Here is a 26,623-nt window from a genome sequence, read left to right on the forward strand (position 1 = left end):
GGCTTTGCTCCTTGACTTTGCGACCACCAGCCCGCTCTGTGGACAGCAGCCGACTTGCGCACAAACCGACGAGATGCAGGAGTCGGCCTTTGACAGCCAGGGGCGAGGCCACCACACTGAGCTCACTTGCCCAACCAGCCAGACGCAAGAGCAGCTCACAGCCTTGAATTCAGTCTCCCGAGTTTTGACCCGGTAATTCTTTAAAACCGTGATAGCTCTTCATTGCTAAGTGACACTAAACTATTTTATGAAACATTTTTTGGGTGTTTTTAGTTGGGGCAGGTGCCAAGCACCTCCCCCTATTCCCAGGAAAGCTTCTGCAGAGCTGTATCCACCGCATGGGATACTAATGTGCTCACGGCCCTGGCCGCCTGCAGGGCCCCAGGGTCAGCAGGACCATCTCACTGCTCACGGCCACCACGGCCACGGGCCCGACACGCAGCCCACGCTCCAGCCTCCCTGCACCTGGATCTCCCCGTGGAGGCCCTGCCCCCTGCCCCAACTCCACGTAACAAAGGAACAGCACCCAAAGAACAGGGAGGCCAAAGCGTTTAAGTTATTAAATCAAATATACAGAGTGATTCATTTAATATGTACATATTTACAAAAATGCACTTTCACGAGAAGGGGTGGCCGGGGCCGGCAGGTGGGCAGCGGCCTGGTGCCCACGGCAAACGTTGACAGTTGCGAGGGGAGAGTCTGTGAAGGCACTTGTCACAAGCTTCAATACTGCCACCGTCCCGGGGGAGAACAGAGCAGTCAGGAAGGGCACTTCTGAAAGCACAGTGGAGAGATCTCTACAGCGGGTGTTCCGGGCAGGAGCAAGCAGGGACGGCAGACTGGAGGGGACTGACCGGTGAGCCAGCGAGGGTCTGCCCATGGGCCTCAGGCCATGCCGACCACCACAGGCCCCACCTATGACCTCAAGCCCCACTGATAACCACAGGTGCCACCAACAGCCACGGGCCACAATGAACATCACAGGTCCCACCAATAGCCTCAGGCCACACTGTCAGCCATGGGTGGTCCCACCGGCAGCCATGGGACCCAATGACAGCCTCAAGCCATACCAACTGCCATAGGCCCTGCTGACAGCCATGGGTGGTCCCACCAACAGCCACGAGCCACACCGTTGGCCCTGCTGTCACCCACGGTGGTCCCACCGACAGCCATGGGTCCCACTGGCTCTTTGGCCTGAAGCCACTGAGAACCCCAAGCGAGGAATAAAAAGGAAGATTCTGTAAACAGTGCACCACCTCTGGTAACACACGTTAAACAATCTGGTGAGAACACAGACACCCTCTGCTCTCTCCCGCCACACAGCAAGCGTGACACGGAAACGTTACAAAAATAGCAACTATCCGAATACTCCGCTGTTCTCCACCTGACAGTTATCGAATAATTTATACGAGATTAAAGAAACATAGAAAATAAACATTTGTTTTTGGTTTTTGGTGTTTTTTTACACAAAATAAAGAAACTATGCACACGGCCTCAGCCTCCTACGGTCCGGCGGGTGGCGCGGTGCCCAGCGAGGGGTCCTGGGTCCCAGCCCGGCTGGCGGCCACTGTCCTACTCCTTGCCGGCGCGGTGCGTGTCGTGGATGCTCCTGACGGCACGGTTGTCCACTTTGGGGCCCGAGGCCCAGTGGGCCGGCCTCCCGGGCGAGCAGCCAGGGTCTTTGGTGAATTTGTGCGAGAGGAACTTCTCAGCCTCCAGGGGGTCGGCCTCCCCATGGCCAGGCTCCTCGTCCTCCTCGTCCTCTGCGCCGCCCGCCGGCCCGGGCAGCGCCTCGCCCGCCCTGCGCGGCGGTGGCGTGAAGTTCTTGCACTGGTACAGCACGTCCTTGGGGCCGCCACCCGGGCCGCCGCCGCCCGGCCGCTCGATGGGGTTGCGGATGGGGTTGAGGGGGGCCCACTGGTTGTTGGCGCTCTCCTCCCGCGGCAGCCGGCTCCTCTCCCGCTCTTTCCTGCGCCTGCGGCTCCACCACACACAGACGGCCACACACGCCAGACACAGCACGCTGAACACGCCGCACAGCACCGGCACCAGCAGACCTGGGGCGGGCGGCCGTGAGGGCACCAGCCTGTGACGCCCAGGCCTGTGGCTCCTGGCTTGAGGGGGGGTCCGGGGATAGGGGCTGGGACAGCAGAGCTGGGGAGAGGGCCCATGGTGGGGCTGGGGGCCCTTCACCCACAGGTATGGCGGGGTTTCACTTCCACCGGCAGAGCCAAGCGGCCGCCCAGGGGGACAGCAAAATCTATAGCCCCAGGCTGGGCCCACCCCACCCCTCTGAGCCGGGTGTGCCAGGAAGAATCCTGCTGGCCCAGGGGTCCAGGGAGCCCCTCCCCTGCTCACCTGTGGAGGAGACTCCCATGACGACCGTCTCCACCTTGACCTCAGTGACTGCCAGCAGCAGCGAGCTGTTCCCCCGCTGGGTGATGGCGGCCACGATGGCATGAGCCGCGCTCTGGATCAGGCTGCTATCGGGCAGGTCCCGTGCCGGGCTGAAGGACTGCGGCAGAGGACAGTGCTGAGAGGCGCCCGCCGTGTCCAGGGGCCTGCGCGCCCGGCCCCCCGGAACGCCGAGGCTCCCAGCCAGCTGCAAGAAGGGACGCAGGCGGCTGCGGCCCCGTGAGCAGGGATACACTAGACAAGGGCTGGGGACTTGGGTCCCCCAAGCTTCTTGGGGGGAGGCTGATTGGAGGGGTGTCCCGCGGTGGGGATGACCCCACCAGGGAGTTCACAGGGAAGCAGGTGTGGCCTGATCTGCTTTTCCTGCTGACCCCCTTGCATCTGGAGTAGGCATGGCTGTCCAGCTGGCCACACCCACGGCCCTAAGGGCATCACAAACCCAGCACTGCTGCCAGTGCTGAAGTTACCCTGGGGCCGTGCCTCCGCCCGTGTGGCCCCTGCCACCTCGCCACCAGAGAAATGGCTCTGCCTCTTTCCCTCCTCTCTCTCTGCACATCCCCAAGCCACAGCCTCACCTGACGTGGTTACCCGTTCGCAGCTGACACCCACCCGGGGCCCAGAGCAGCGCCCCAAGCATGCCCACTGAGCCGAGGCCCAGGCAGCTGCCCAGGCCTGGACCACACATCCCAGGGACAGCCTGAGGCCACAGGCACCCCTCCTGCCGCAGGCTTCCGGGAACGCGGCACAGACAGAGCAGGGGACCAGGTGAAAACAAGCCTGCAGGAGGACGGGGCTTCACCAACTACAATCCCACCCGCCCCGTCTGGTCAAGGAGGCCCCTGGCCGCGGCTCCAGGCACCCTGGCCACAACCGCCCCTCGGACTCAGCCCCACAGCCCCCAGTTAGGGTCCCAGATGAGGGCTCCCATCCCCAAACGCCCCAATCCTCAGCCCACAGCCTCGGGAGGCTCCTCATGCCCATCCTCCTCCTCGCAGGACCCTCCAACTATACCCTAGCTGTCTACCACAGGCCCCCCGCCACTCTCTTTCCCTCTGTGGATGCTGCTGCAGCACGCCAACTCCTGCTGTCACCTAGGGCTCCCCCCGCTCCAGGGACTCCTGCCAGAGGCCCAGCCTCCGAGGCTTCAGACGCCAGATCTGAGAAGCGGTGCGATCCGAGTCCAGGGTCCCAGCCACCACTCCCCCCACACTGCCTCTGTATCCCCACACCCAACACCTGCCCGGCCCGTGGCACCTGCCGACCTGGCCCCCACCCCGCCCGTTTCTGTGGCCTGAGCCTGGCTCCCCCAGCACCTGCACCCGCTGGCACCTGCACCACTCCTCTACTCCATACCGCGGGGGGCAGTGCCCCCCACCTCACCACAAATTCTCATGGGCCTCTGCCGGCCTGCTCTGGACCCGCCTCCATGTCAGCACACGGGACGGGTGAGCCCACCCTACACCCCTGCTCCACGTCCCTCGAAAAGCTGGCCCCGTGGGTCGCCAATTACCACCTCCTTGGGCCCAGAGCGCACCCTGCCCTTCCTGTCCAGTGTCGGACGTTCACACACCTCCTATCCACCCCCCAACCTCTGCCTCACCCCAGCTGCCGGCCCAGCGATGCACCCAGCCTTCTGGCCTGGCATGTGCACTAGCCCCACCAAGCTATCTGAGTGTCCGGCCTCTTGGACTCCCACTCTTCCTCCTCTTGCCCCTGCTGGGCCAACAACTCCTCCTCTGCAGACCTGCCCCGGCTCAATCTGCCTCCAGCGAGGGCAAGGGGAGCTGCCACAGCCCCGCCACCTACGACTGCACCAGGGCGGACTCCAGGTTCTGTGGGTCACTCCATCTCCCAGGGGACCCGAGACCAGGACCCCACTAGCCCAGCACTCACCACGGCCACCTCCACGGCGCTGGTTCCCAAGGACGGTCGGTCACAGAGCAGTACGAGCAGGCGGTCCCGGGCCACCGCCCTCGTGGCCGGCAGGGCACGGATCCCCGAGCAGATGGCGCCCACGGTGGTGCCCTAGGCGGAGACGAGCAGCACGTGAGCAGGGTCCGGGGCCCAAAGAAACGAGGCCACTCGTCCCCTAGCTGGCACAGCAGGCAGGCGGCAGGACACAGCTTACAAGCTGTCTGGGGGCGCAAAGTGGGAACGTGGGGGCCAGTGGGTACCTTGCTTCCCACACCAGTCCAGTGCCCCCCACCCAGGATGAAGACCACCACTGCCCGCGTCAGGGCTGGTCGGGGCCTGGGGCGACAGCCCCCACCCCCCCAGTCCTCATCCTCTTGGCTGAAGCACTTCCACCTGTAGGTACAAGGGGGCAGGGTGGGGCCTCATCTAGTTCTGAGCGCTCCCCACCGGGGTCAGAGCACTCAGGCCACAGAACTGCCCACAGAGCTGCACGCTGGCCTGGACCGCCCCTGGAAAGCCGAGGGGCCCAGATCTGGTGGCCCGTGGACATCTGTAGTCCAGGCCCCTAGAACGACTGGACAAAAGGCACCCTGGCCTGGGACCGCCGCTCCTGGCCTCCCCTGCTGCCCCCACGGGGCACACCGGCCCCAGCACCCCCCTCATGGGACCCCACAAGGCCAGGCTCCCTGAGAGGCCGTGTGCCAACCACAGCCTCCCTGACCCCACAGGCTGAGCCATGGCCAGGGTAGCGGGGCTGCTGGAAGCAGCTTCAGGCTCTCTGAGCTGCCACTTAAGAGAAAGGATGAGGCGCTGGGCTCTGCAGACGCCCGGGGCACCCACCCGCAGGGGTGGCTCACCTGGGGCACCTGGTCGCGGTTGAAGTGCAGCGTGAGGCGGGCGCAGTTGTTGTCCAGGTGGCCGGAGCGTGGCAGGCAGCGGGTGCTGGGCAGCAGGGCCTCCTCGGCGCCACACTCCCCCCAGGCCGCACAGGGCGGCTGCAGACACTGACCCGAGGCCTTCTCCTGGCACCGCTGCCCCAGTGGGCACTGGGCACTCAGGGTGTCGGGCTGGCCAGCCAGCAGGCACGGCTTCTGCCCACACCACACCTGGGCCAGGCAGGCACAGAGGAACAGATGCGGGCACCAGCAGGCACCACACGGGAGAGACAGACACCGTCAGCGAGTCCAGGGCCGCACCCGCCCCAGCACCAGAGCTCCTAGACAACCCAGCACCAGAAAGGACCACCCACCCAGAGCAGGGTTGACCCTGAGAGAGGGCGGGGCCAGGCAGAGCCTGAACCAGGTGGAGCCTCAGTTTCCCCAAGTGCACAAAGGGAGGTGCCTGGTTGTGCCAGCAAAGGTAGAGAGACACAGCTCACTCCCACCTCCAGCACCAGTTCCCTGGTCTCACAAATCAAGTGTCAGGGTTATAGACCAATGATGGGGACCCCTGGGCCAGGGGCACTGGGACATCGGACCCAGGCGGGGCAGGGCAGGGCTGGGCAGGGCTGGTCGGGGAGGCTCTCGGGCAGGGTCACACACCTTGCTGCAGTCCCGGTGGCCGTCCAGGCAGCGGCAGCTGTTACAGTCCTCCACCCAGGAACTCCCATGTGGGAAAGGCACGCCCCGTGACCAGCAGGACCTCCCGAACACGATCACTGAGGAGAGGAGGAGGGCTCAGCGCTGGGCAGCCGGCCCTGGAAGCCAGGTCTTGCCCACACCCCGACTCGGAATGGCACCACCCAGCACAGTGCCCCCCACCTACCCTCCTGGCAGCGCGGGCCGGCCCGACCTGGGGGGCAGCTGCAGCGATAGCCGTTGATCTCGTCCACACATGTGGCCCCGTAGGCGCAGGGTGAGGACTGACATTCGTCCACGTCTGCAGGGAAGGACCAGGCTCAGCAGACAGCAGAGACCAGTGGCCACACACAGGCCCAGGGGGGCGTGAGGCAGGGGGAGGCCTGCGTAAGCCTGAGGAGCAGCCCCTAGGCCAACTGCAGCTCGGGCTTCAGTGTGCCCCATGGGGCCTCTGGGCTGAGCCTGGCACTGCCACTAGCCTGCAATTCTTTTTTTTGAGAAAGATTAGCCCTGTGCTAACATCTGTCGCCAATCTTCCTCTTTTTCTTTTTTCTCCCCGAAGCCCCAGCACGTTGTCATGTATCGTAGTTGTAGAGTTGTAGCTCTTCTATGTGTGATGCCACCTCAACACGGCTTGATGAGTGGTGAGTAGGTCCGCGCCCAGGATCCGAACCGGCAAACCCAGGGCCGCCGAAGTGGAGCGCATGAACTTAACCGCTATGCCACCAGGCTGGCCCCAAGCCTGAAATTTTAATAAGTACCTGCCCTCCGTCCTCCTCCATCTGCCTCTGGAATGGGGTGGGCAGTGGTCTCTGGGGAACAAACACCCCACCCCAAACTAAGGTCAATCTTCTTACAGGGCAGCCCCCAGCTGCTGCGGTTGGGGTGAGTGAAGGGTGCATCTAGCAGGGCACAGACAAGGGGGTAACTGAGGCTTGTGGCGAGGCAGAAAGTGGCTGTGGCTTCAGGGTACGTGGACATCGCCGACCCCCAACTCCAGACACCTGGGCTGGGCTGGGAGGAACGCCCAGGGCTGGGATCCCACCACCCCACCCGCCCAGCCACCCCAGGCCCCTCACTGATGCGGCAGTCAGGACCCGCGAAGCCAGGCGCACACTCGCAGCGGAACCAGTTGACACCATCGACGCAGACGCCACCGTTGTAGCTGCAGGGGAGAGGGCGGGTGTCAGGGGGGCCCCCACAGCAGCCCGAGCCCCCCGGGTCAGTCAGTCAGCCTCCGGGCTGCCACTCACCAAGGCAGAGGATTACAGTCGTTGGTGTCTGCATTTGAGAGAAGAGAAAAAGAGGTAGGCACGGCATCCACTCTCCCATACCCCTGCGCCAGCCCTGGGGGACCCCAGACGCGTGGGGCAGGTGGACTCTGCACTGTCCACACCAGCTCACCACGACCAGGCTGGGAGGCTGGGGCGGGGCGCGGGGGCAGGGCAGGGGCAGCTTCGGGAGGAGGCTGCTCTGGGCAGTCACAGAGGGGCCTATCCTGGAGAATGCCTCTAGTTGAGGGCACAAAGGTGTATGCTCAGCAGGAGTCAACAGAGGCCCGGACACCTGGGGAGGGAGTGAGGCTGCAAGGCTGGGGGGAGCCGGAAGAGCACAGCAGGTCTTGGGATACCACCGTGCTTTGGCGGACGGGTGCAAGGGACAGGTCTGTGGGGTGGAGCTGGGTAGCAGGCCTTGGGAGCCGGGTGCAGAGGAGTGGGCCCCCAGCCCACAGGCCTCCCCCTCGCCCCATGGGTCCCCACCCTAGAGGCCTCTGTTCCCAGCCCACAGCATCCCCTCCGCACAAGCTCACTGTGTGTACAGGTGCGGCCCTCCCAGCCGTCCCGGCAGATGCAGGAGAAAGAGTCCCCGCTGCCCACGCAGGTGCCCCCATTCACACACGGGTTGGGCAGACAGCTGCTGTTCTCAGCTGTGAGGGGGGACCAGGGGACGGGGCTGTCAGCTGGCCCCGGCATACCTGGGTTCGACGGCATGCCCCCCCGTGACATGGGCAGACAGAGCCAAGAGCAGGGGCAGGCCAGCCAGCGTGTCCAAGGGAGCACAGCCCGCGCCTGCGCCCGGCTCTCAGGGCCCCTCACCGATGTGGCAGGTGCTGCCCCTCCAGCCCGGGGGGCAGGCACAGCGGAAGGTGTCCCCGCTGTCATAGCAGGTGCCACCGTTGCTGCAGGTGAAGGCGTCGCACTGGAACTCGCCTGCGGGCACACGGGCCGCTCAGCGGGCATGCCCTGGGGCGGCGGGCGGGGCCCGGCAGGCAGCCCCCCAGCGCGGCAGGGCCCGGCGGGCACTCACGCGAGTGGCAGGTCTTGCCCTTCCAGCCGTCGTCACAGGCGCAGTAGAAGTCGTTGACCAGGTCGTAGCAGTGGCCGCGGCTGTGGCAGGGATCGGGAAGGCAGTCGTTGGGATCTGGGGGCGAGGACGCCGGTCAGCGGGGGGGTCACCGGCGCTCGGTGAGGGCTTCCGGGGGGGGGGGGCACCCAGCTGGGCCAGGGAGCCACAGAGAGGGGCGGGGAAGCAGAGCGAGGCGACGGAGCAAGGACCAGGCCTGAGCACTCGTGGGAGCCCCCCCAGGGGGTGGGTGGCTGGCCCAGCACAGATGCGCAGGGCCGGTGGGGGCTTGGGAGAGGCAGGCAGCCCACTCACTGGTGTCGCAGAGCTCGCCCTCCCAGCCGCTGGGGCAGAAGCAGCGGAAGGCGTCCACCTCGTCGATGCACGTGCCCCCGTTGCGGCACGGCTGGCCCAGGCAGTCGTCGATGTCTGTGGGAGGCGGGGGTGAGCAGGCTCCCCAGACTGGCTCAACCCCCACCCGGCCCACAGTCAACGGCCACTCACTCTCATGGCAGTAGGTGCCCGTGAAGCCGCTGTCGCAGGCGCAGGAGAAGTTGCCCCCAGGCTGGCTGACGCAGTGTCCGTGGGGGCCACACACGCCGGAGGGTGCTGCAACCGCCACCCTGGGGCCTGCCTCGAACCCGCAGCCATCAATCACTGCGGCAGACCAGACGAGGAGGGATCAGCCGGCCCCCATACCCTGCAGGCTCCACTCCCCCATCCCCCAACTTCTGCAGGCCCCGCCCCTTGTCCCCCACCTCTGCAGGCCCCACCCCACCCTCCACAGACCTCGCCCCTCGTCCCCCACCTCTGCAGGCCCCGCTGGGGCACGGCTCCCTGGGCACGGAGCAGTTCTTGCCAGCCATGTCGTCAGGGCACGCGCAGTAATAGTCACCCTCCAAGTTGTAGCAGCGGGCGCCGTTCTGGCAGGGATTCGGCTCGCAGAAGTCGATATCCACCTGCAGGGCAGGGGGCGTCTGTGAGGGCCCAGCCCCCCGCCAGAGGTACTGGGCAATGAGCCAGGCCTCCTATCCATACAAGGAATCCCCGAGGCCCGCGCCCTGCTCAGCCTGGACACCCAGAGCCAGAGCCTGAAGATCTGCCCACCCGAGACTGGCCGGGCTGTCAGCTGGACGGAAACACCTGCGGGCCACCAGGCCCCTCCCGCCACCCCGGCCTCCACTGCAACGTGCTTCCTCTGCCTCCCCAGGCGACATCCGGCCTTCAGCCCTCCTGCTGGCAGGAAGGCCAGCTCCTGAGCCCCTCCCTGACCGCCTCACCGCCCTGAGCCCCGTCTGTGGGTCCTTCCCAGAAGCACCACTGCCAGGCGCCACGGCACAGGCTCAACCTCTACCCTGGGCTCCAGGAAGCCTGCTGGTCCCAAGCCCCGCCCCTAGCGCCCCCTGCAGCCCATTACTCTCCCCTGCAGAGGCCAGGGCAGGTCAGAGGGAGGCGGGGGCATGAGCCGCTGGGGAGCATTACCCACTCCTACCCAGGACCCACACAGGGCATGTGCAGCCCCTTACGCTCTCAAGCACCCTCACCTGACCCTATGGCCCCTCTTTCAGACTGCCCACATGCTACACCCCATCAAGGCCACCCACTCTCCAGTCACAGACAAATAGGCCACCTGGGCAGCCAGCTGACCTGCCAGGGCTCCTGGCCCATCCACAAGAAGGATTGTTAGGACCAGCAGGGGCCCTGCGACCCTCCCCCTCCCCTGCCCCCTGCAGCCAGGCACCGGGGCTCCGGGGCCTGGGTCTTGGTCCGTGACTGAGCCCCGGACACTGCAGGGCCAACCCCCACTGCAGCCCCTCCTGGTCACTTGGGCGGCCTGGGGACGACGGCCACCCCTCCGGCACCTGGGGCAGCACCGGACCAAGAAGGGCAGGGCAGTGCCCATGGGCCTCACCTCGCAGAGCTGCCCCGAGAAGCCCTTGGGGCAGTGGCAGCGGAAGCCATCGACCAGGTCCTCGCAGAGACCACCACGGCAGGGGCTGCTGGCACACTCGTCCAGCTCCCGCTCACAGTGCCGGCCGCCGAAACCCCGCGGGCACACGCACTGGTAGCCGTTCACCAGGTCCTGGCAAGGTGCGAAGGGTGAGCCTCCTACAGCCCCCCAGCGGGCCCCTCCAGCCCCCACGCCCCACCCACGCCTGTGCAGGGGCAGGGGGCCCACTGTGCCTTACCTTGCAGGTGCCCCCGTGCTGACACTGCCCACGACAGTCATTGATGTCTGGGGAAGAGGGTCAGTGTCATGGGCGGGGTCCTGGGGCTCCCCCAGCCCCGTCCCCTGTCACCACCCACCATACTAACTGATATGGCAGTTGACGCCCTTCCAGCCCGGGATGCAATCACAGTAATAGCCACCAATCAGGTTTTTGCAAGAAAAAGCATTAAGGCACGGCTTCCCTTCACACTCATTGGCGTCTGTGAACGAGACAAGGGGCAGCAATGGGGCCCGGGCCCCCCTGGCCCTGCACCTGGCGCCCGCAGCCCCAGCAGCCCCAACAGCAGCAGCCACATGCAGAGTGCAGAGTCCATGCACACACGTGCCCCATGGGGCCCTTACCCAGCTGGCAGGTCGCCCCCACCCACTGCTCAGGGCAGATGCACTCGAAGCCATCCACCTGGTCCACGCAGGTGCCCCCTGCCGCGCATGGGTTGGAGGCACACTCGTCGATGTCTGCGGAGGGCCGGGGGACAGAGGGAGAGGCGTGAGGGTGTGGGAAGGTGGGTCTGCCCAGGGAGGCGGGGTCCGTGGGAAGAGGCAGGGTCACGTGGGGAGGACAAGCATAGTACCGGGTCTTCCTGCCACTCCTCCACCAACCACTAGGTCCACACCCACATGTGTGGACTCAACCACCATGCCCCCATCCACCCCCCACTCTCTAGACAACCTTAGACCCCAAGCTGGAGCCCCCAAACACTCGAGTGGGCACTCACCCAGTGCACAGGTGGGCCCACTCCAGCCCGACGGGCAGTGGCATTCAAAGCCAGAGGGCACCTCGTGGCAAGAGCCGCCGTTGGCACATGGGTTGGACGCGCAGGCGTGCTCAGCTGCAGTGGGAGCCAGAGGCGAGGGTCGGGTGGGTGTCGTGGCCCAGGCCCCCCACTTTCACAAGTGCTCCTCCCCAGCCCCCAAGGCCCCCAGGTGGGGGTAAGGGGGTGTCTAGTGCACAGAGTGGCCAGGGAGATAGGCCCAGCTGGGCTCCCCAGAATAAGCACGTGCCAGGCCGCTGACGTACCCCGCTCACAGTTCTTGCCCGAGTAGCCGTCTGGGCAGGCGCAGCGGTACTGGTCGGGCTCTGCATTGATGCACGTGCCCCCGTTGGTGCAGGGGTGGTGGCTGCCGCAGTAGTTCAGGTCTGGGGGGGATGGGGGGGTGCTCAGGGGACAGGCCCCGCCGTCACTCCCCACCTTCCCCAAGATGGCTGAGCCTCAGGCCCTGCCACCTGGGCTGCCACCACCCGCCGCCTGCACTACCTTTGTTGCAGAGCAGGCCGCCCCAGTTGGTCTCGCAGTTGCACTGCCAGGGCTCCACGCAGCTGCCGTGCACACAGCCGGGGTAGGGGACGCACTCGTCACAGAATCTCCCCTGCCAGCCGTAGCTGCACCTGGGGAGGGCCGGGGGCACAAGGCCCAGTGGGTGAGGGTGGACCTCAGGAGCTGTGCCTGCTGCCCAGGCAGCTCGGGAGGCAGGCACAGAGTCCCATGGGCCACCCCCCGGCAGGCAGCCTCAGCCTTTGAACTGGAGCAGGCCCCGGGCCAGCCCGGGGTTACGGCCCCGCCGGCCAGCCCGCACTGTGTCACGGGCACTTCCCGGCCGCTGGCCTCGGACAGTCGGCCGCAGCTGTCCAGTCACTCTGAGCTATTTTGGGACTCACCCCTGAGCAGGGCCCCAAGAGCAGGCGCCGGGAAAGGAAGGCCCTGCCGGGACCCCAGGAACGAGCGTGCCAGCTCAGACACGCCAGATCTGCCAGGGCCGGACGGCACCAGGGCTGGGTAGGCTGGTGGGACATCAGGAGACAGCTCCTGGCCCAGCCCCCGCTGTGTGACCTTGGGCACAGTGCATGACCTCACCTGCAACTCAAGGGCAGTAACTTCTCTCTCCCAATAGAGCTCCATCAAAAACCCATCTCACAGGTGGGAATACCGAGGCCCATGACTGTGCCAGGCCAGCCCTGCGGGGGGCCAGACTCAGGGCAGTTCCTGACCCGGGAGGAGTCACCATGCCCTGGCAAATGGCCTCGAGGGGCTTTGCCCTGGCCCGTGCTGTGAGCCAGCGCCCCCTCTGGGAAGTCCTTCAGGAGGAGGGACAGGCGGCTGGGACAGAAAAGGCACCCAGGCCATCAGTGCAGGCCCCACCCCAGGCCTGGGCTGCTCCTGGGGGTCAGAGGCTGGCCACCCCTCCAGGGCTGGGGCTCTCCTGCCTCAGGAGCACTGCTATCAGCGGGGAGAGCCCAGCATCCTGTGGTGGACGCCCCAGGCCCAGCAGACGACCCTCCAGGCCCTGGACAGGACCCCCAGTGGCCCCCTTCCTAGAATTCAACGGTCCTGGGGGACGGGAGTAACGTCCAGGCCGTGTCACTTCCACAACGGCACGCGCCACGTGAATTTATTTTTGTAAAAGGAAAGAGCCACGGCCCTTCCTGGGCCACTCCCCAGCCGCAGCCATCCAGAGGGAACGTGACCGGCTCAGCGGGCACTGGGACGGGCAGACTGAGGCTGGTGAGAAGGGCTCTGCCGTTCAGCCCACGTGCACAGGGAGGGTCCACGCTGGCAGGGGCCGCACACCCACACCTGGAGTCCTCCCTCCAGGTGACGTGTGGAGATGGGGGCTCAAGCCGGGCGGTGACGTGCCTTGGGTCACCCACCAGGGAGCAGCAAGGCCGGCTGGGAGCCCAGACCCCGAGGGTCCCAAGGGCATGCTCTCAGCCCTGGGTGGGGCAGCCTCAGCAGGCCCCCACCTCCCCGGCTTCCCTGGCTGCAGCTCCAGCAGCCCAGGGAGGAGGCCGCAGGAAGGCACGGCCATCTCCGCGGCATCCGGTGTGGGGGGTGTCCTGCGCTGAAACCTGAGCCCTGAGCCACCGGCAGCAGCTGGGCCTCACCCACAGGGCCACGGGGACGGGGAGTGGGGGCTCACCTACGGCTCCCCCTCCCTGCCCCGTCAGCCCTCTGTCCCTGCAGAATCCTGCCCCCTCTTCCCGCACAGCCCGCACCAGCAATGGGGGGCGGCGGGGAAGAGACTGACTCCTCTCCCACCTTCCTCCCACCGCTGCTACTCGGTCACTGGCCACCCAGGATCACTGGCACGGCGTCAAGGTTGTGCACTGCAGCAGCGGGTGCCACGCCAGGATGTACAGGCGAGACCCAGCCCGTCGTGCTCACTGCCCACAGCCCGTGTCTGCCCAGAGGCCCCAGGCCCACACCCACTGCACAGGTCAGAGGGCAGAGAACCAGCCCCGCACCCACCTCTCCCACTCTCCCACCCAGGACATGGATCCTAGGGGTGCTTGCCCCCCAAGACATGGGCCACCCTGGGCCAGGCCCCCCACCAGGTGCCCTCTCACCCTGCAGTGCTCCCCACGCTGCCTCAAGGCCCGCTCAACTTCTCTGAGGTCCTGCAGTGTGAGGGGCTGGGCGGGTGAACCCTTAGCCCACCCCTTCCCTGGGCAGCCTGCCCACCTCCCTGCCCTGGACGGGCCGGGGCTGCTCCTCACGCTACCTCCCAGGCCAAAGCCACCACAGAACAAGCAGAAGGGTCACCGCCCCTCCTTTCCTGGCTGCTGAGCCAGCCAGCTCTGAAACTTGGCTCTCCTGTCCAAACTCAACGCTGTGTGATCCTGGGGAAATAACACTTAATTTCTCTGCGCTTAGCGTTCCTGTCTGACAAATGCATATGGAAGCAAACTCAGGTCATGGATCAGTGAGACCCGAGGCTGGGGCAGAGGGCTTCACTCACCCCCACCCGCCTCTCTGCCAACTTGCAACTCCTCCCAAGGGTGGAGAGTACCCACCTGGTCCCCCAGTCCCATCTCCCTGGCTGTCCTCGTGCAGCCCCGGCACCCGCCCTTGCTTGCACACTGTAAGAGTGCCCTGCTCGAAGCCCCCCGCCCACTCCGAGCCCCTCTGCTCCACTGCCAGGCAGAACTGCTCACCCACAGTCCTCCCCTCCCACTGCCTCCTGACCCCGCCCGATCTGGGGTCTCTCCCACCTCCCCCCATGGCCTCCACTGGCTGCACGTGGCTGCCATCATTCCTCACTCTCCTCGTGTCCTCCAACCCCCCACCCATCCCGTGTCATCTCCTGTCCCCTCTGACCCCAGGCGGCGCTCTGCCAGCTGCCTACCTTCACCAGCAGGAAGCTGGGGCTGGTTCCTTGCCCTCTTCTCTCCATCTGCCCCCAGCCCAGGCCTCTCCCCACAAACCCTCAGGGAAGCGCAGGGAAGACATCACCCTGTGACATCCCCTGCCTGTCTCTATCCCCGCCTGCTCCTCCCGCAGCCGTCCCAGCCCCAGGCATGGCAGCTCCACTCTTTAGCGGCACAGCTAGAAGGCTTGGGGTCCTCCTTGATGCCCCCCTTCCTCTCACCCCCACACCAAATCCACTCCAGGATGTCTGCAGGACCGACCACCTCTCCACCTCCCGCTGGATCATCACCTCCACCCCCCACCCCTGCAGCCACCTCCCCGCCCGGCTCTGCCCCACCCAGCAGCTGCCCTGGTCCTTCCAACCCACCTTGCCCAGCCCTAAACCCTCCAGCAGCCCCTCTTCTTTCCCAGGTGCCACCTCCATGCTCGCTGGCTCTCCCCGTCCCCACCCATGAGCATGAGCCACCGTGCCCTCCGTGTCTGCTCTTCCTGTGCTGCAGACACCCACCCCTGGGTGGCTCTTGGCCTCCAGGCCTCTGCCTGTGGGGCATCACTGTCCAGGCCATGTCACGTGAAACGGCCTGGCCACCCTCCCTGGTCCCCTGCCACACTGTTCTCGTGGGGCTGTCGCCATCGGGCACACCCCAGGCTCTGAGGACAAGTGTCTCCCCTGCGCTGATTACAAGCTGCACAGGAGCAGGGCCTGCGTCCCTAACTCAGTGCACACCCCGACATCCAACCCAGGGCCTCGCGCATGGCGGGCACTCAACCAGCATCTCCTGGGGAGCAAGTGTGCAAGGTGGCAGAGGGGGGCCAGTGCCCAGCACTCACCTGCACTCCCCGGGCACGGCGCATCCCCCGTGGAGCAGATTGCATCCTTGTTTACACACAGCTGCGGACAGAGCGGGCAGAGAGGCACGGCTGCGGCAGCCCTGTCACCACTGCCCTGGGAGAGGTGCTGGGGCAGCAGCCCTCCACGTGGCGCCCCGTGGCTCCTGCGCGTGGCCCCCACACCCCCTCCAAGTGGCCTCGCGCGCCCCTTCCATGTGGCCTCCCCAAGCTCCCCTCCATGTGGCCCCGCGCATCCCCTCCGTGTGGCCCGCTCACCTTCCTTGCACTCCTTGCCCATCCAGCCGTCCATGCAGGCCTTGTTGCCGTACTGGTCGCAGGTGTAGTGGCCAAAGAAGTCATTGCGCGGCCGGCAGAACTTGTTGCAGGTGGCGCTGTAGTAGTTCTCGTCACAGCGCACGCGGATCTGCAGCTCCAGGTGCGCCACGTGGCCGCTGAAGTGCAGGCTCTTCCAGCGGTCCTCGGGGTTGATCATGCCCGCGTGCGACACCCGCTCGATCAGCAGCTCCTCTTGGGGAGGCGGCAGAGTCAGCGCGGCCGCCGGGGATGCGGCATGGGCCCCAGCAACCAGCCCGGTCAGGCAGCCCCGGGACAACAGCAGTGGCCGGGGAGGGCGGGCAGGAGCCGGGACAGCAGAGACACTGGCCCGGCTACCACAGGGAGCAGAGAGCTGAGACAGGGCTCCTGCTCCTCACCCCCAATGCAGACGGGTCAGGGAGGGCTGGGGGCCCCAGGAGGAGGCGGGACTGAGACCACAGCTCCTCAGGGGTGGCACGAGCTGCTGCGAGGCCACAAGCTCCGTGTCCCCAGTATGCCCCATGCCAGTGCCCCTCCTCCTCGGACACCATGTCTGCCCCTCCCTGCACAGGATGTTGCTTAGCTGTCCCCTCTCCTGCTCTGTGATGCTCCCTCTCTACGGGGTTGTTCCCAGTCGTGAGCACACGGCTCCTGACCCCGTCTTTTTTTTTTTGTGAGTAAGATCGGCCCTGATCTAACATCTGCCAATCCTCCTCTTTTCTGCTGAAGAAGACTGGCCCTGGGCTAACATCCGTGCCCATCTTCCTCCACTTTATATGGGACGCCGCCACAGCATGGCTTGACAAGTGGTGTGTCAGTGCGCGCCCAGGATCTGAACCTGCGAACCCCGGGCCACCACAGCAGAGCACGCGCACTTAACCGCTTACACCACCGGGCCAACTCCTCTGCCCCCATCTTAAAACACCTTCTCTCACCCCGGGATGTGCGTCAATCCAGTGATCTGACAGCCAGGCCTCACTTTGAATGAAGCCACTGCACGGCGGAAGGGGCACCCTGGGTCCGTGAAACCCTGCCCCACGCTTTTGTACTGGTTTGGGATTCTCCACAATAAAGGCTAAGGAATCCCGTGCTCCCCTCCCTCCCTCACGCTGCATCAAGCAAAGGCCTGGGGAGAACCCTCCCCAAACAGGGCCTGGCGCCCTGTGCCCCACCAACCCATCACCTTGTCACCCTCCTCCCAGGAACACTCATCCCCATGCTCGCCTGATCCCCCTGACCGCCGCTCCCGGCCCGGCCCCTCCATGTCCCCTGAGCATCGGGACCAATGGGACCCAGGGCTCTGGCTGACTCAGCACCCAAGTGCCCATGTGACGTCACCCTCCATTGCAGCATGTCCAAACCACGCCCTGGCCCAGGCCCACGATGGCCTCTCCACCCTGCCGGCTCCTCGGGCCACCCCCAAGCCCGCTCTCTCAGCACAGCCAACTCACTGGCAAACCTCTGCCTCTACTTTCAGAGAGGACCGGGCCCTCCTCACCCCTGCAGGCTGCCCCAGGTCCAAGCGCCCCCACTGCCACTTGGAGTCACACGGCAGCCTCCGCATGGTGACCCCATGACCTGGCCCCAGCCTCGCTGCCCTCATCATTTCCTCCCAGCCACAGGCACCCCGTGCTGCTCCCTAAACACATCGGGCTTGCTGTTCCTCGGGGCCTTTGCACACGCTGCTCCCACCCCCTCTGGGGCTCCTCTCCCTTTGTCCACAGAAAACCTCTCTGCCCTCCCACCATAGGGCACCACAGACCGCCACGCACAGGCTGGTCGGCCAGCAGGTGAGCCTCAGGGAGAGGCCCATCAAGCCCCATGTTCCAGGATAGATGGGCAGACAAGGGGCCATGACGCCAGAGAAAGCCTCTCAGGGGTGCCCCACTCCACCATGCCACCGACATGACCCCAAAAAGACATGCCCATCAGAACACAGATGCAACTGAGACTGGAGAGGAAAACAGTGCGCGCGCAGCTCTGCAAATCGTAAACATGGCAGAGCTTCCTGGCAGCCAGGGCAAAAAGGAAAACAGTGCACAAGATCCTCGTGGTAGAGGCAGCTTTCCTGGCACGTGAGCCTCTGTCCCCAGCAAGCAGAGGACCAAGAGCCTGGCCATATACATCTCTGTGGCTAAGGGGGGTCAGCCTCCCAGTGCCCTGAGGGAGGCCCTGCAGACAGCAGCCTACCCAGCCTGGGGCTAACTCACCATCCGGGGTGGTGTGATTGTCCCAGTCCCAGGCCTCCACGATGAGGGTGAAGGAGCGCTGTCGACAGGGAAGGGCCAGTCAGGTACCCGGGGCCCCACCTGCCTGCTGCTGAACAGGCGAGGGCCAGCCCTGCCCCGCCCCCAGCCCTGGCCCCGCCCCCAGCCCTGGCCCCGCCCCCAGCGCCCCCCCCCCCCCGACTCTGCCCCCTGGGCCTGTCAGGGCTCCTCCCCACCTCACCCCTCGGCTCTGGGCAACAGCCCCAGGCCACATCTCAGCAGACCCGAAGATGACCCACTCGAGGGAGGGAGGCTGCTCCTCCAAGACGAAGGCTCAGGAACCTGGGCTCCGGGCTCCTGTGCCCCAGTGGCCCACACCTGGCCAGCCCGACTGGCTCAGGCCAGCACGGACAGAAGGGACAGCGACTCGGGGAGAGCAGAGGGCACAGCTGGAGTGGCCACAGACAGAGGTCCCCGGATGGCCCAGACCAGGGTGTCGAGTGCGAGAACCCCTTGGCACCTCACTGGGGCCTGATCCACAGTGGGGAACAGAGGTCCTGCTGCAAGCCCACCCGAGGGACAATGCCCCACGGCCACCCTGCTGCCCCTCCACCATGCCCACAGGCCCGCAGGGCAGAGAGCATGCCCACTGCGAGGCCCCGACAGGCCCAAGCTCGGGGCTGCCCCCCAGACACAATAAACAGCACGGAACCCACAAACCTGCCTCACCTGAGAACAGGAAAAGGAGCAAGGACACAGGGGGAAACTGAGGCCCAGGGAATGCCTGGTGCAGCCTCAGCCCACAGTCACTTCTCCCCCCACCCCCTCCCAGGACCATCCAGCCCTCACGCCCTAGGCCACGTGGTGGGGTGATGTCACTGAGCAGCCCCAAGACCCACCCCCTCCATGAGCATAACCAAAGCCACCATGCAGCTGAACCCGTCACTCACGGGCACACGCTGGGCAGCGGTAGCAGGCCTCGCCCCCCACCCCCACCCCCACCCCGCCCCCCCCTTCCCTGCTCAGGCCCCTCTGTGGCCCCCCACCCACACTGCTCAGCCTCCTCTCCTGACCAGCCATGAACATGCTGACCACCCCCCACCCAACCCAGGCCCTGCCCCAGATCAGGGGTCCACAGGACACGGCCAGCTCTGGGGCCACATGCCGGCTGGTTCCCTCCCACCCCAGTGGGCACTGCACTGGGAAGGCCAGACTCCTCCCGCCCTCGGCACCCCCATCTTCTAGCCCCTGCAGTCTGGCTGTACCCGGGAAACCAGGCCCCCCCCCCACGCCTCCAACTGCCCCTCCTGTTCCTGCCCCTCCAATGAGGCAGCCTCAAGGCCCTGGACACTGCCTACTCTGAGCTCCACTCAGTCTTCCCCACACTGCTGCCCCTGCCCTGAGCCCAGCCCCACCAGCGCCTCCCCCAGACACCCCAGGACGACCCACAGGACCCCACACCCACCCAGGAGCACGGGCTGTAACTGGGGAGACATCCACCAGCCTTCTAGAACTCTCCCTGCCCCCGTGGGGCTGTCACCAGACTCTCAATCCCACTTCTTGAGTGTCCCTTAAATCCATTCCCTCACGCCTGCCACGCCCTCCGCCAGGCCAGCAGGCCCGTGTCCACGTTGCCCATGCCCTCCAAGGACTCCCTGCAGCCTCTGGGGCCTCCACACCCCTATCCAAAGGAGCCCCAATGGCCCCCAGGGCTCGTCTGCCTCTCCTCCGCTGCTCACAGCCCTCTTGGGGATCCTGCGGCTCTGGCCCTCTTGGAAGCCACCCAGACCCTGCTCTGCCTCCACCCCAGCATGCCCACTCTGCCCCTGGGCCTTTGCACATGCAGCTCCCGCCCTCTGCGTAGAATGCCACCCTCAACCGGCCTGCCCCTGGCCATACCCACTCCTGGTGACAGCTGGAACGCCCAGCTCCTTCCTAGGCTTAGCTCATGTCATTTCATTCATTCATTCATTCATTCATCAAGTGTACACCAGGCATGGCTCTGCCACTAGGGACCACAATCTCTGCCCTGGCAGACTGATGAGTCAGCGGGGCTCCAGGGGCAGGGCGCTGTTCTAAACAGGGGACAGAGCAGGCCTCGGAGAGGATGACGTTGGGATTGAGGCTGCCGAGGAAGCAGCCCAAGGGGGAGGAACCACGGCAGGGCCGCGGGGCGGGAAGAGCAGGGACGCGGAGACAGGTATCAGAGCCAGACTGCGCAGGGCCACAGATCCCCGCACCAACTTTGGCACCAACGCTGAGCAAATCAAGCAGCCGCTGGGAAGTCTGAGGCCTGAGACCAAGGCAGTCGGTCTGGCTGCTGGATGGAATGGGCTGTAAGGGTGGGCACAGGCGAGGCAGGGAGCCGGCAACGGGCTGAGCCAGAGAGAACAGGGCCAGGGTGCACCTGCGACCACCACTGCAGGTCGAGCTGCCAGCAGGGCAGGCGGAGGAGAGCCCCAGGCCCGGGCCACCCGTCCCACAGGGCCACCGGCGCATTTCCCGCACCTGGGCTTATGGCGGCAGGGAGCTCCTCCTGGCTCCCAGGAAACCCTCGCCCGCGGCTCAGGTAGGATTACTGCCACCTTCGCCCGAGCCAGGGCTCCGGTTACCTGCTCCCGCGGGGCCGTGCGGCCGCCCGCCCGCCCACGAGGGCCCCACCGCCCGCCAGCTGGGCTCCCCACACCTGGACGGCAGGAAATCACCCAAGGAGAACCTGAGCCGCGGCAGGTGCCCCCTGCATCTCCCCCAGCCTCCGCCCCTCCCCCAGGCCGGCCTCCAGGACTCAGTTTCCCTCCGCAACAGACAGCCTCTCCTCCCTGCGCTTCCTGCCTCGTGGGCCGCGGGCCAGGACAGGGTGCTGTCAACCCCAAATCCCCAGAGAACAGGAGAGGACAACAGGCCTGGGCTGGGGGCCTCGGAGGGTGTCCCGGAATTGCAGGGACAGGGCTGGGGTTGGGCAATGAGGCTGGTGGCGGGGTGTTGGGGCGGCTTCCCTAGCAAGCCGGCAGGGAACCCCAGCCTCTCCTCCCCAGCCGGCCCCATCCTTGGGAGGCCAGCCAGCCAGCCGGCCGGAGTCCCTGCTTGCCCAGCCACACCTCTACCCACGAGCCTCCCTGACCCACCCACGCCGCATGGGCAGACCCCCAGCCTGACCATCCAACTGCCTCCTCCCCAGCCCAGACCCCCAAGGCCAGATCCAAATGGTTCATCTGAGCCCCCACAAGGGGTGAAAGGAGCGATGGGGCAACAGCCCCAAAACGTGGAAATGACACAGGGCAGACGTGGGACCGGCTGTACCACACCCTCTGATCCAGGACACCCACAGCCCAAGGCACCCACAATCTAGGACACCCCACGGCCTGGAGCAACCCAGGCCAGGAAGGCCCAGCACAGCGCCTAGGCCCACTGCCCAGGTCCATGGGCTCCAAGACGCTTCCTCCCCGCAGCATCCCACATCAGCAACCCAGGCCCCCATGGAGCAGAGCTTGGTGCCGGCGCCAGGAGCTCTAAGCACAGATACATTTCCTGAAACCTGAGCTTTGGAGAGGCCGGGGCCTCTGCTGCCATTGTCACCCAAGGGAGAGGGGGAGGGGACCGCCTCCTCCCAAGGTGTTGTGCCCCAGGACCACAGCAGGAGGAGTGGACCGAAGGCCCACCCCACACAGGAACCCAGGCGCCCACACTCCACCCCAGAGACCAGCCAGGGCCTTGCCTGGGCCAGCCCCACCCACCCCACCCTCAGGTCCCTCGCTGCCAAGAGGGCCAGCAGCCCAGGGGCTCACAGCACCTCGTCACACAGACCTTGTGGGATTGCTGCCACAAAACCCAGGATCAGGCTGATCCCAATCACACAGGGCTCACCTGCGGTCTGGGGACCCGGCTCACCTGGGGTCTTGGGGATGGAGATCCTGGCTCACCTGAGGTCTGGGGGATGGAGACCCCCGGCTCACCTGGGGTCTGGGGACCCCGGCTCATTTCGGATCTTGTGGATGGGGATCTGGCTCACCTGAGGTCTGGGGGATGGAGACCCTGGCTCATCTGGGGTCTGGGGGATGAGAACTCTAGCTCAGGCCTGGGGATTAGAGATGCTTATCTCCCCACCTCTAGCTCAGGGCCCCACTTGGCTCCCCCAAGAACCCCCTCACTGGCCCAGGCTGCTCCCCGTCCAGACATCACAAAGCAGCCTGAGAAGGTCCCTAAGAGCCACAACCTCTCTAGCAACCCCTTCCTGTCATGCTAGTCTTGCTCCCCAACACCCACCCCCGCCCCAAGGTCCAGGGACAAAGCCCCCAGCCCATTTCCAGGCCCTCCACAGGCCAGTGCTGTCCTCTCACGGTTCCCACTTTGTCTGGGCACCGAGAGCCCTACTCTGCCACCCCCGTACCAAAGCCTTGAACAACGCTTCTGACGCATGAAGCAGGTGCCTGGGCGCAGAGCGGGGCACAGCCCGCCGAGTCCACCCAAGCAGGACTCCTGGCCCCTGCCAGGAAGCTGTGGGAAGTGGGCGGTGGGCCCCAGTGTGCACAGAGGAGGCCCTAGGAGTGTGTGTGGGGGGGGTCTAGGGCCCACATCAGCCCCCAGCTCCTTAGTGGGGGCAGGAAGCACAGGGAGGATGGTGCTCCTGGTGCCCCCACTGCCACGTCCCCAGGCGCAGACCCCAGCCTGGCCCACCTTGGGCTGGGGGCTCATGCAGCTGCCAAGCCCCCACGGCAGGTGGATGCAGTGGGGCCCAGCCCTGTGTTCACATCCCACCAGCCGCCCGCTTTGGGTATGCACGGTCCTGACTGGCCAAAGTCCCCGCCCCCACTCCTGAGCACACCACAGCCCCCCAGGGACTCCGGGTTTCGGCTGGGCAGCCAGTGGGGGACGGGGAGGAGATGAGGGAGGTGGCGGAGCCAGGCTAAGGGCTCCTGCAAGCCTGAGCCCTGAGCCCTGTCCCCTTTAGGAGAGCACACCATCACGCCACGTTACAGGCAGGAGAAGCGGGCCCCAGAGCCTGCCATGACCCAGGGTCTCAGGTGGGCTGCGCTGTCAGAAACTGGGTGAGCCTGAGGCCCACCTACAACATGCACAGCGCTCGTGCCCGCCTCGGTCCTCCCCGCAGCTCCAGCTTCACCCACCGCTAGTGACCACGCTCCATCCGTGCCACCACACACAGCCGCCCCTGGAACCCACACTGCACGTGCCAGCGGGGAGGCCCTCCACCTGGGGGTGGGTCCTGGGGTCCCAACTACCAGAGCATGGGCCAGGTAGGAACACGGGGCCTCCCGCCAGGCAGCAGACCTCTCACTTGGGGCGTGGCGCCGGCTGCCACACCGCACCTCCATCTGCCCACCAACCCCTCTGAGCGCACCACCCACCAGGCTCCTCCAAACCCTCCATCAGCCACCTGTCACAGAGAACACGTGCACGCACACACACGCATGCACGACCAAAAGTGGCCTCCGTTCTGCCAGTCACAGGCCACGCACCAGCGCCAACGGTGCCACTGACCTCCTTGGGGGCCAGTGGGAGGCACAGGGGCATCTATCGGGTGGCGTCAGGAGCGGAGGAGCAGCCCTCACACCTGGCACATCCAAGACCCTAGGCCCAGCCCCCTCCACAGGCTGAGCCTGACACCAACCTGGAACCACAGACTGCAAACAGCACAGAGACCCCGGCCCACGCGACCAAGTCAGGGTGCAGAGAACCAGTCAACGAGGGCTGGTGTGCCACTGGCAGAGGCCAGGGCACAGGAGGGTTCAGGACCGACAGAGGGTCACTCAGGGGGTGGGAAGGACACAGAGCCCAGATTAGCTCTCACTCTTCCTGCCTCCGGAGGCCGGGCCGGGTGCAGGAGGGGCAGCACCCCCTTCCACCTCCAGCCACCCTCAAGGCCCTCCCCCCCGCACCCCAGAGAGCCGGAGAGTCGAAGCTGGTCCTGGGCAGGAGCCCTGCTCCCCCAACTGAAGCCCCTGAAGCAGAGCCCCCCGCCTCAGTCCCCAGGGAGCCAAGCACAGTCCTTGCTTTCTCCAATTGGAGCCGAATGGCCCGGGGGTGCCCCGGGTTCCAAACGCACCCCAGCTCACAGGATGCAGCGGGACGTGCAGCAGGCTGAGGCAGAGTGGCCACGGGGCTGCTGCCGGCAGAGCGGAAATACCAGGGTGCTGGCATCACCACACAGCTACACGCCCGGCAGCCAGGCCGCACCACCGGCAGGGAGGGAGGGGACAAGAGCTGCCCCCAAATACACAGCCACCCCACAGCCCCAGGCCCCCACCTGTGGGTGGGCCGCCCGCCCCCTTCTGAGGCAACCAAGGGAACCAGCTGGGAGCACGAAGGGAGCGGAACTGGCCCGAGACCCGGTGCCCAGACCCCCAGGATCCCAGGGAGGCGAGGGCCCGCCCCATCCCGTCCACCCCTGGCCGGCCGGTGGGTCCGAGAGCCACGAGGGACACGCATTGGCCCGCCACATTCCTCCCAGGCCTCCCCGCCCCCACGCCCACGGCTGCCAACTCGAGCAGAAACACATCCTCAGGTAGCGATTTGGAGCCGCGCTGGCCAGGACCCAAGTGCAGATGACAGGCTGCGGGCCCTGCTCAGACCTGCCTGCTGCGCTGCTGTGGGGGCGACGGGGCTGGGCTTATCGGAACTGCCCGGGGCCCTCCCACACCTACCCCTGCTTCTTCCATCTCAGGGACACCCCCACCCAAGGCCCTGGGGTCAAAGGAGACCCCAAAGACCACCCAAATACATGGGGGCAGGCCCATGGCCAAAGGAGAATGTGCCAAGCCTCCCTGTATGAATAGAAGATCAGCAAGGGGTGAGATGGGGTAGCGGTCAAGGCCGCCTGGCTCAATCTTAGGAGGCGCCAGCACAGGACTCAGCCAGGGTGGGGCAGGGGGCCTGGCCCCCCTCAGGGTAGGCCCTATGGGCCCAAACTCAGCTGGCCTGGCCTCAACTCCCAGTCTTTCAGGGTCGGGCTACAGGGCGGCCACATTCCTGGTGCCTCCTGCTGGCTGGTCCAGCCGGAAGTCCTCGGTTAAAAGGACAGGTCTCTCTCTCAGTCACAGCCTGGCACCCCGCTCCAGCCACTCCTGGCTCCCAGGCCCGCCCCGGCTGCCCTGACCCCTTCCTGCATGCTGGGGTCTTGCCTCACAGGGTCCTCCCATTCCAGCCCCCAACCAGTTCCTGGACTGCAGCACAGAGACCTCCGAGCGGCCAGGCCAAGCCGTGCTGCACAAAGCAGAGCACACTGGGCACCAGGAGGCCTTGGCGCCCACCCCAGCCCTCACCCACCACAGCCCAGGGCTGCCCACGGGATGGGCCACATCCCCCACAGTGTGCCCAGCCCAGGGCTCCTGCCTCACTAGCCGCCCCCAGGCCCCCTCCTAAGAACGAACAAACCAGACCAAAACTCTACAAACAAACAGAAAAACCTGCGACAAAGGTCACAGTACCAGGGCCCAGTGTCTCTTCCCCCCGGGTCCTAGGCCAGCAGCGGGGCTACCGCCGACACACACCCATCAGGCCCTCCAGGGCCCAGAGCCCCGAGCCCCCGCGCCGGCCCGAGCTGCCCCCCACTCCACCCCGCCCCCACCCCCGGGCATCCAGGAAACGACAGGGCGGGCGCAGGCTGGCCGCGGGCCCGGGGCGGCTCCGCCGGGGCCTGCCCCAGACCAGCCCCAGCACGCGCGGCGCACATGCCTCCGCGGCCTGCCCGGGCCCGGGGCGCCTCGCCGCGCCTCCCCACCCAGACAGACACGCGCAGGGCGACGCAGGCACACGCCGCGGCCACCCCGCCCCCGGCCCCGCCGCGACCCCCGCGCGCCCACGTGGCCGGGCGCCGACCGGGCCCCACGGAGCACGCGCCCGGGGTCCGCCCGCCGCGCGGCGCCCCCTGCCGGCCCCGCCCCGTCTGGGTGCGCGCGGCCCGCACGCAGGGCCCGGGCCGCAGGTGCCGGAGGGGCCGCGGGCGGGCGGGGCCGCGGGCGGGCGGGCGCCGGCCCCGAGGGAGGGAAGGGCTGAGGCGCGGGGGGTGGGGGCGCACGTACCGGCCAGGCGAACTGGAAGGGGATGACGACGAGGCCCGGGTCCTGGTCGCCGCCAGCCCGGGCCCGCGCCCGCGCCCGGTCCCCCGCGGCGCCCGCCGGCGGCAGGTAGAAGGAGTTGCCGCCCAGCACGGGCGTGGCGCCGTGGCCGTAGCTGCAGGGCCCCGTGGGCGTCACCTTGGCCTGGTACTCCTTCAGGCACACGCGCACGTACGTGTCGCACTCGTCGTGGCCGCAGCCCCCCGCGCGCGTCGTCCGACCGTCGCCGTCACAGCAGGCGCCGCTCAGGAGCTCCCCGTTCACGTTCCGCAGCGCGCTCAGCTGCAGCTCGAAATAGCCCATGGGCCGCGCCGCCTAAAAATAAGGCAGAGAGAGAGCGCAGGGAGGCGCGGGCCGGGGTCGGCGAGCGCGCCGCCCCGCCCCCACTCCGCCGCCCTAGCCCCCGCCGCGGCGCGCAGCCTCGAGGGCTTCCGAACGGAGGCGCCCCAGACGGTGCCGCCCGGCCCCGAGGGGCGGCCCGGTGTGCCCCGTCCGCGCCCCCGCTCACCTGCACGCAGAGCGCCAGCAGCAGCAGCAGCCGCCGGGGCAGGCGCCCCCGGCCCCGCGCCCGCAT

At 66.7% G+C, this 26,623-nt stretch overlaps 1 protein-coding gene across 2 annotated transcripts; it reads right to left on the bottom strand.

Annotated features, from left to right (window-relative positions):
• Positions 1-532: 532 nt before the first annotated feature.
• On the bottom strand, positions 533-26,623 carry JAG2 (jagged canonical Notch ligand 2). 2 transcript variants are annotated; one of them, XM_058567869.1, is made up of 26 exons: positions 26,558-26,623; positions 26,014-26,364; positions 17,981-18,038; positions 15,732-15,983; positions 15,456-15,516; positions 11,736-11,866; positions 11,498-11,617; positions 11,196-11,309; positions 10,822-10,935; positions 10,566-10,679; positions 10,439-10,485; positions 10,162-10,332; positions 9,058-9,208; positions 8,754-8,906; positions 8,565-8,678; positions 8,214-8,327; positions 8,003-8,116; positions 7,717-7,833; positions 7,160-7,187; positions 6,986-7,071; positions 6,094-6,207; positions 5,871-5,986; positions 5,187-5,435; positions 4,309-4,440; positions 2,359-2,515; positions 533-2,057 (listed from the first exon to the last, which is right to left on the bottom strand). In XM_058567869.1, exons 1-26 carry the CDS (start codon positions 26,621-26,623, stop codon positions 1,573-1,575), a joined length of 3,729 nt encoding a protein of 1,242 aa, XP_058423852.1. In that variant the 3' UTR covers positions 533-1,572. The 2 variants fall into 2 exon arrangements, with proteins under 2 accessions (XP_058423852.1, XP_058423853.1); XM_058567870.1 differs by lacking the exon at positions 10,566-10,679.

This window comes from Diceros bicornis, chromosome 24 (assembly GCF_020826845.1).
Source record: "Diceros bicornis minor isolate mBicDic1 chromosome 24, mDicBic1.mat.cur, whole genome shotgun sequence".
Classification (NCBI taxonomy): Eukaryota; Metazoa; Chordata; class Mammalia; order Perissodactyla; family Rhinocerotidae; genus Diceros; species Diceros bicornis.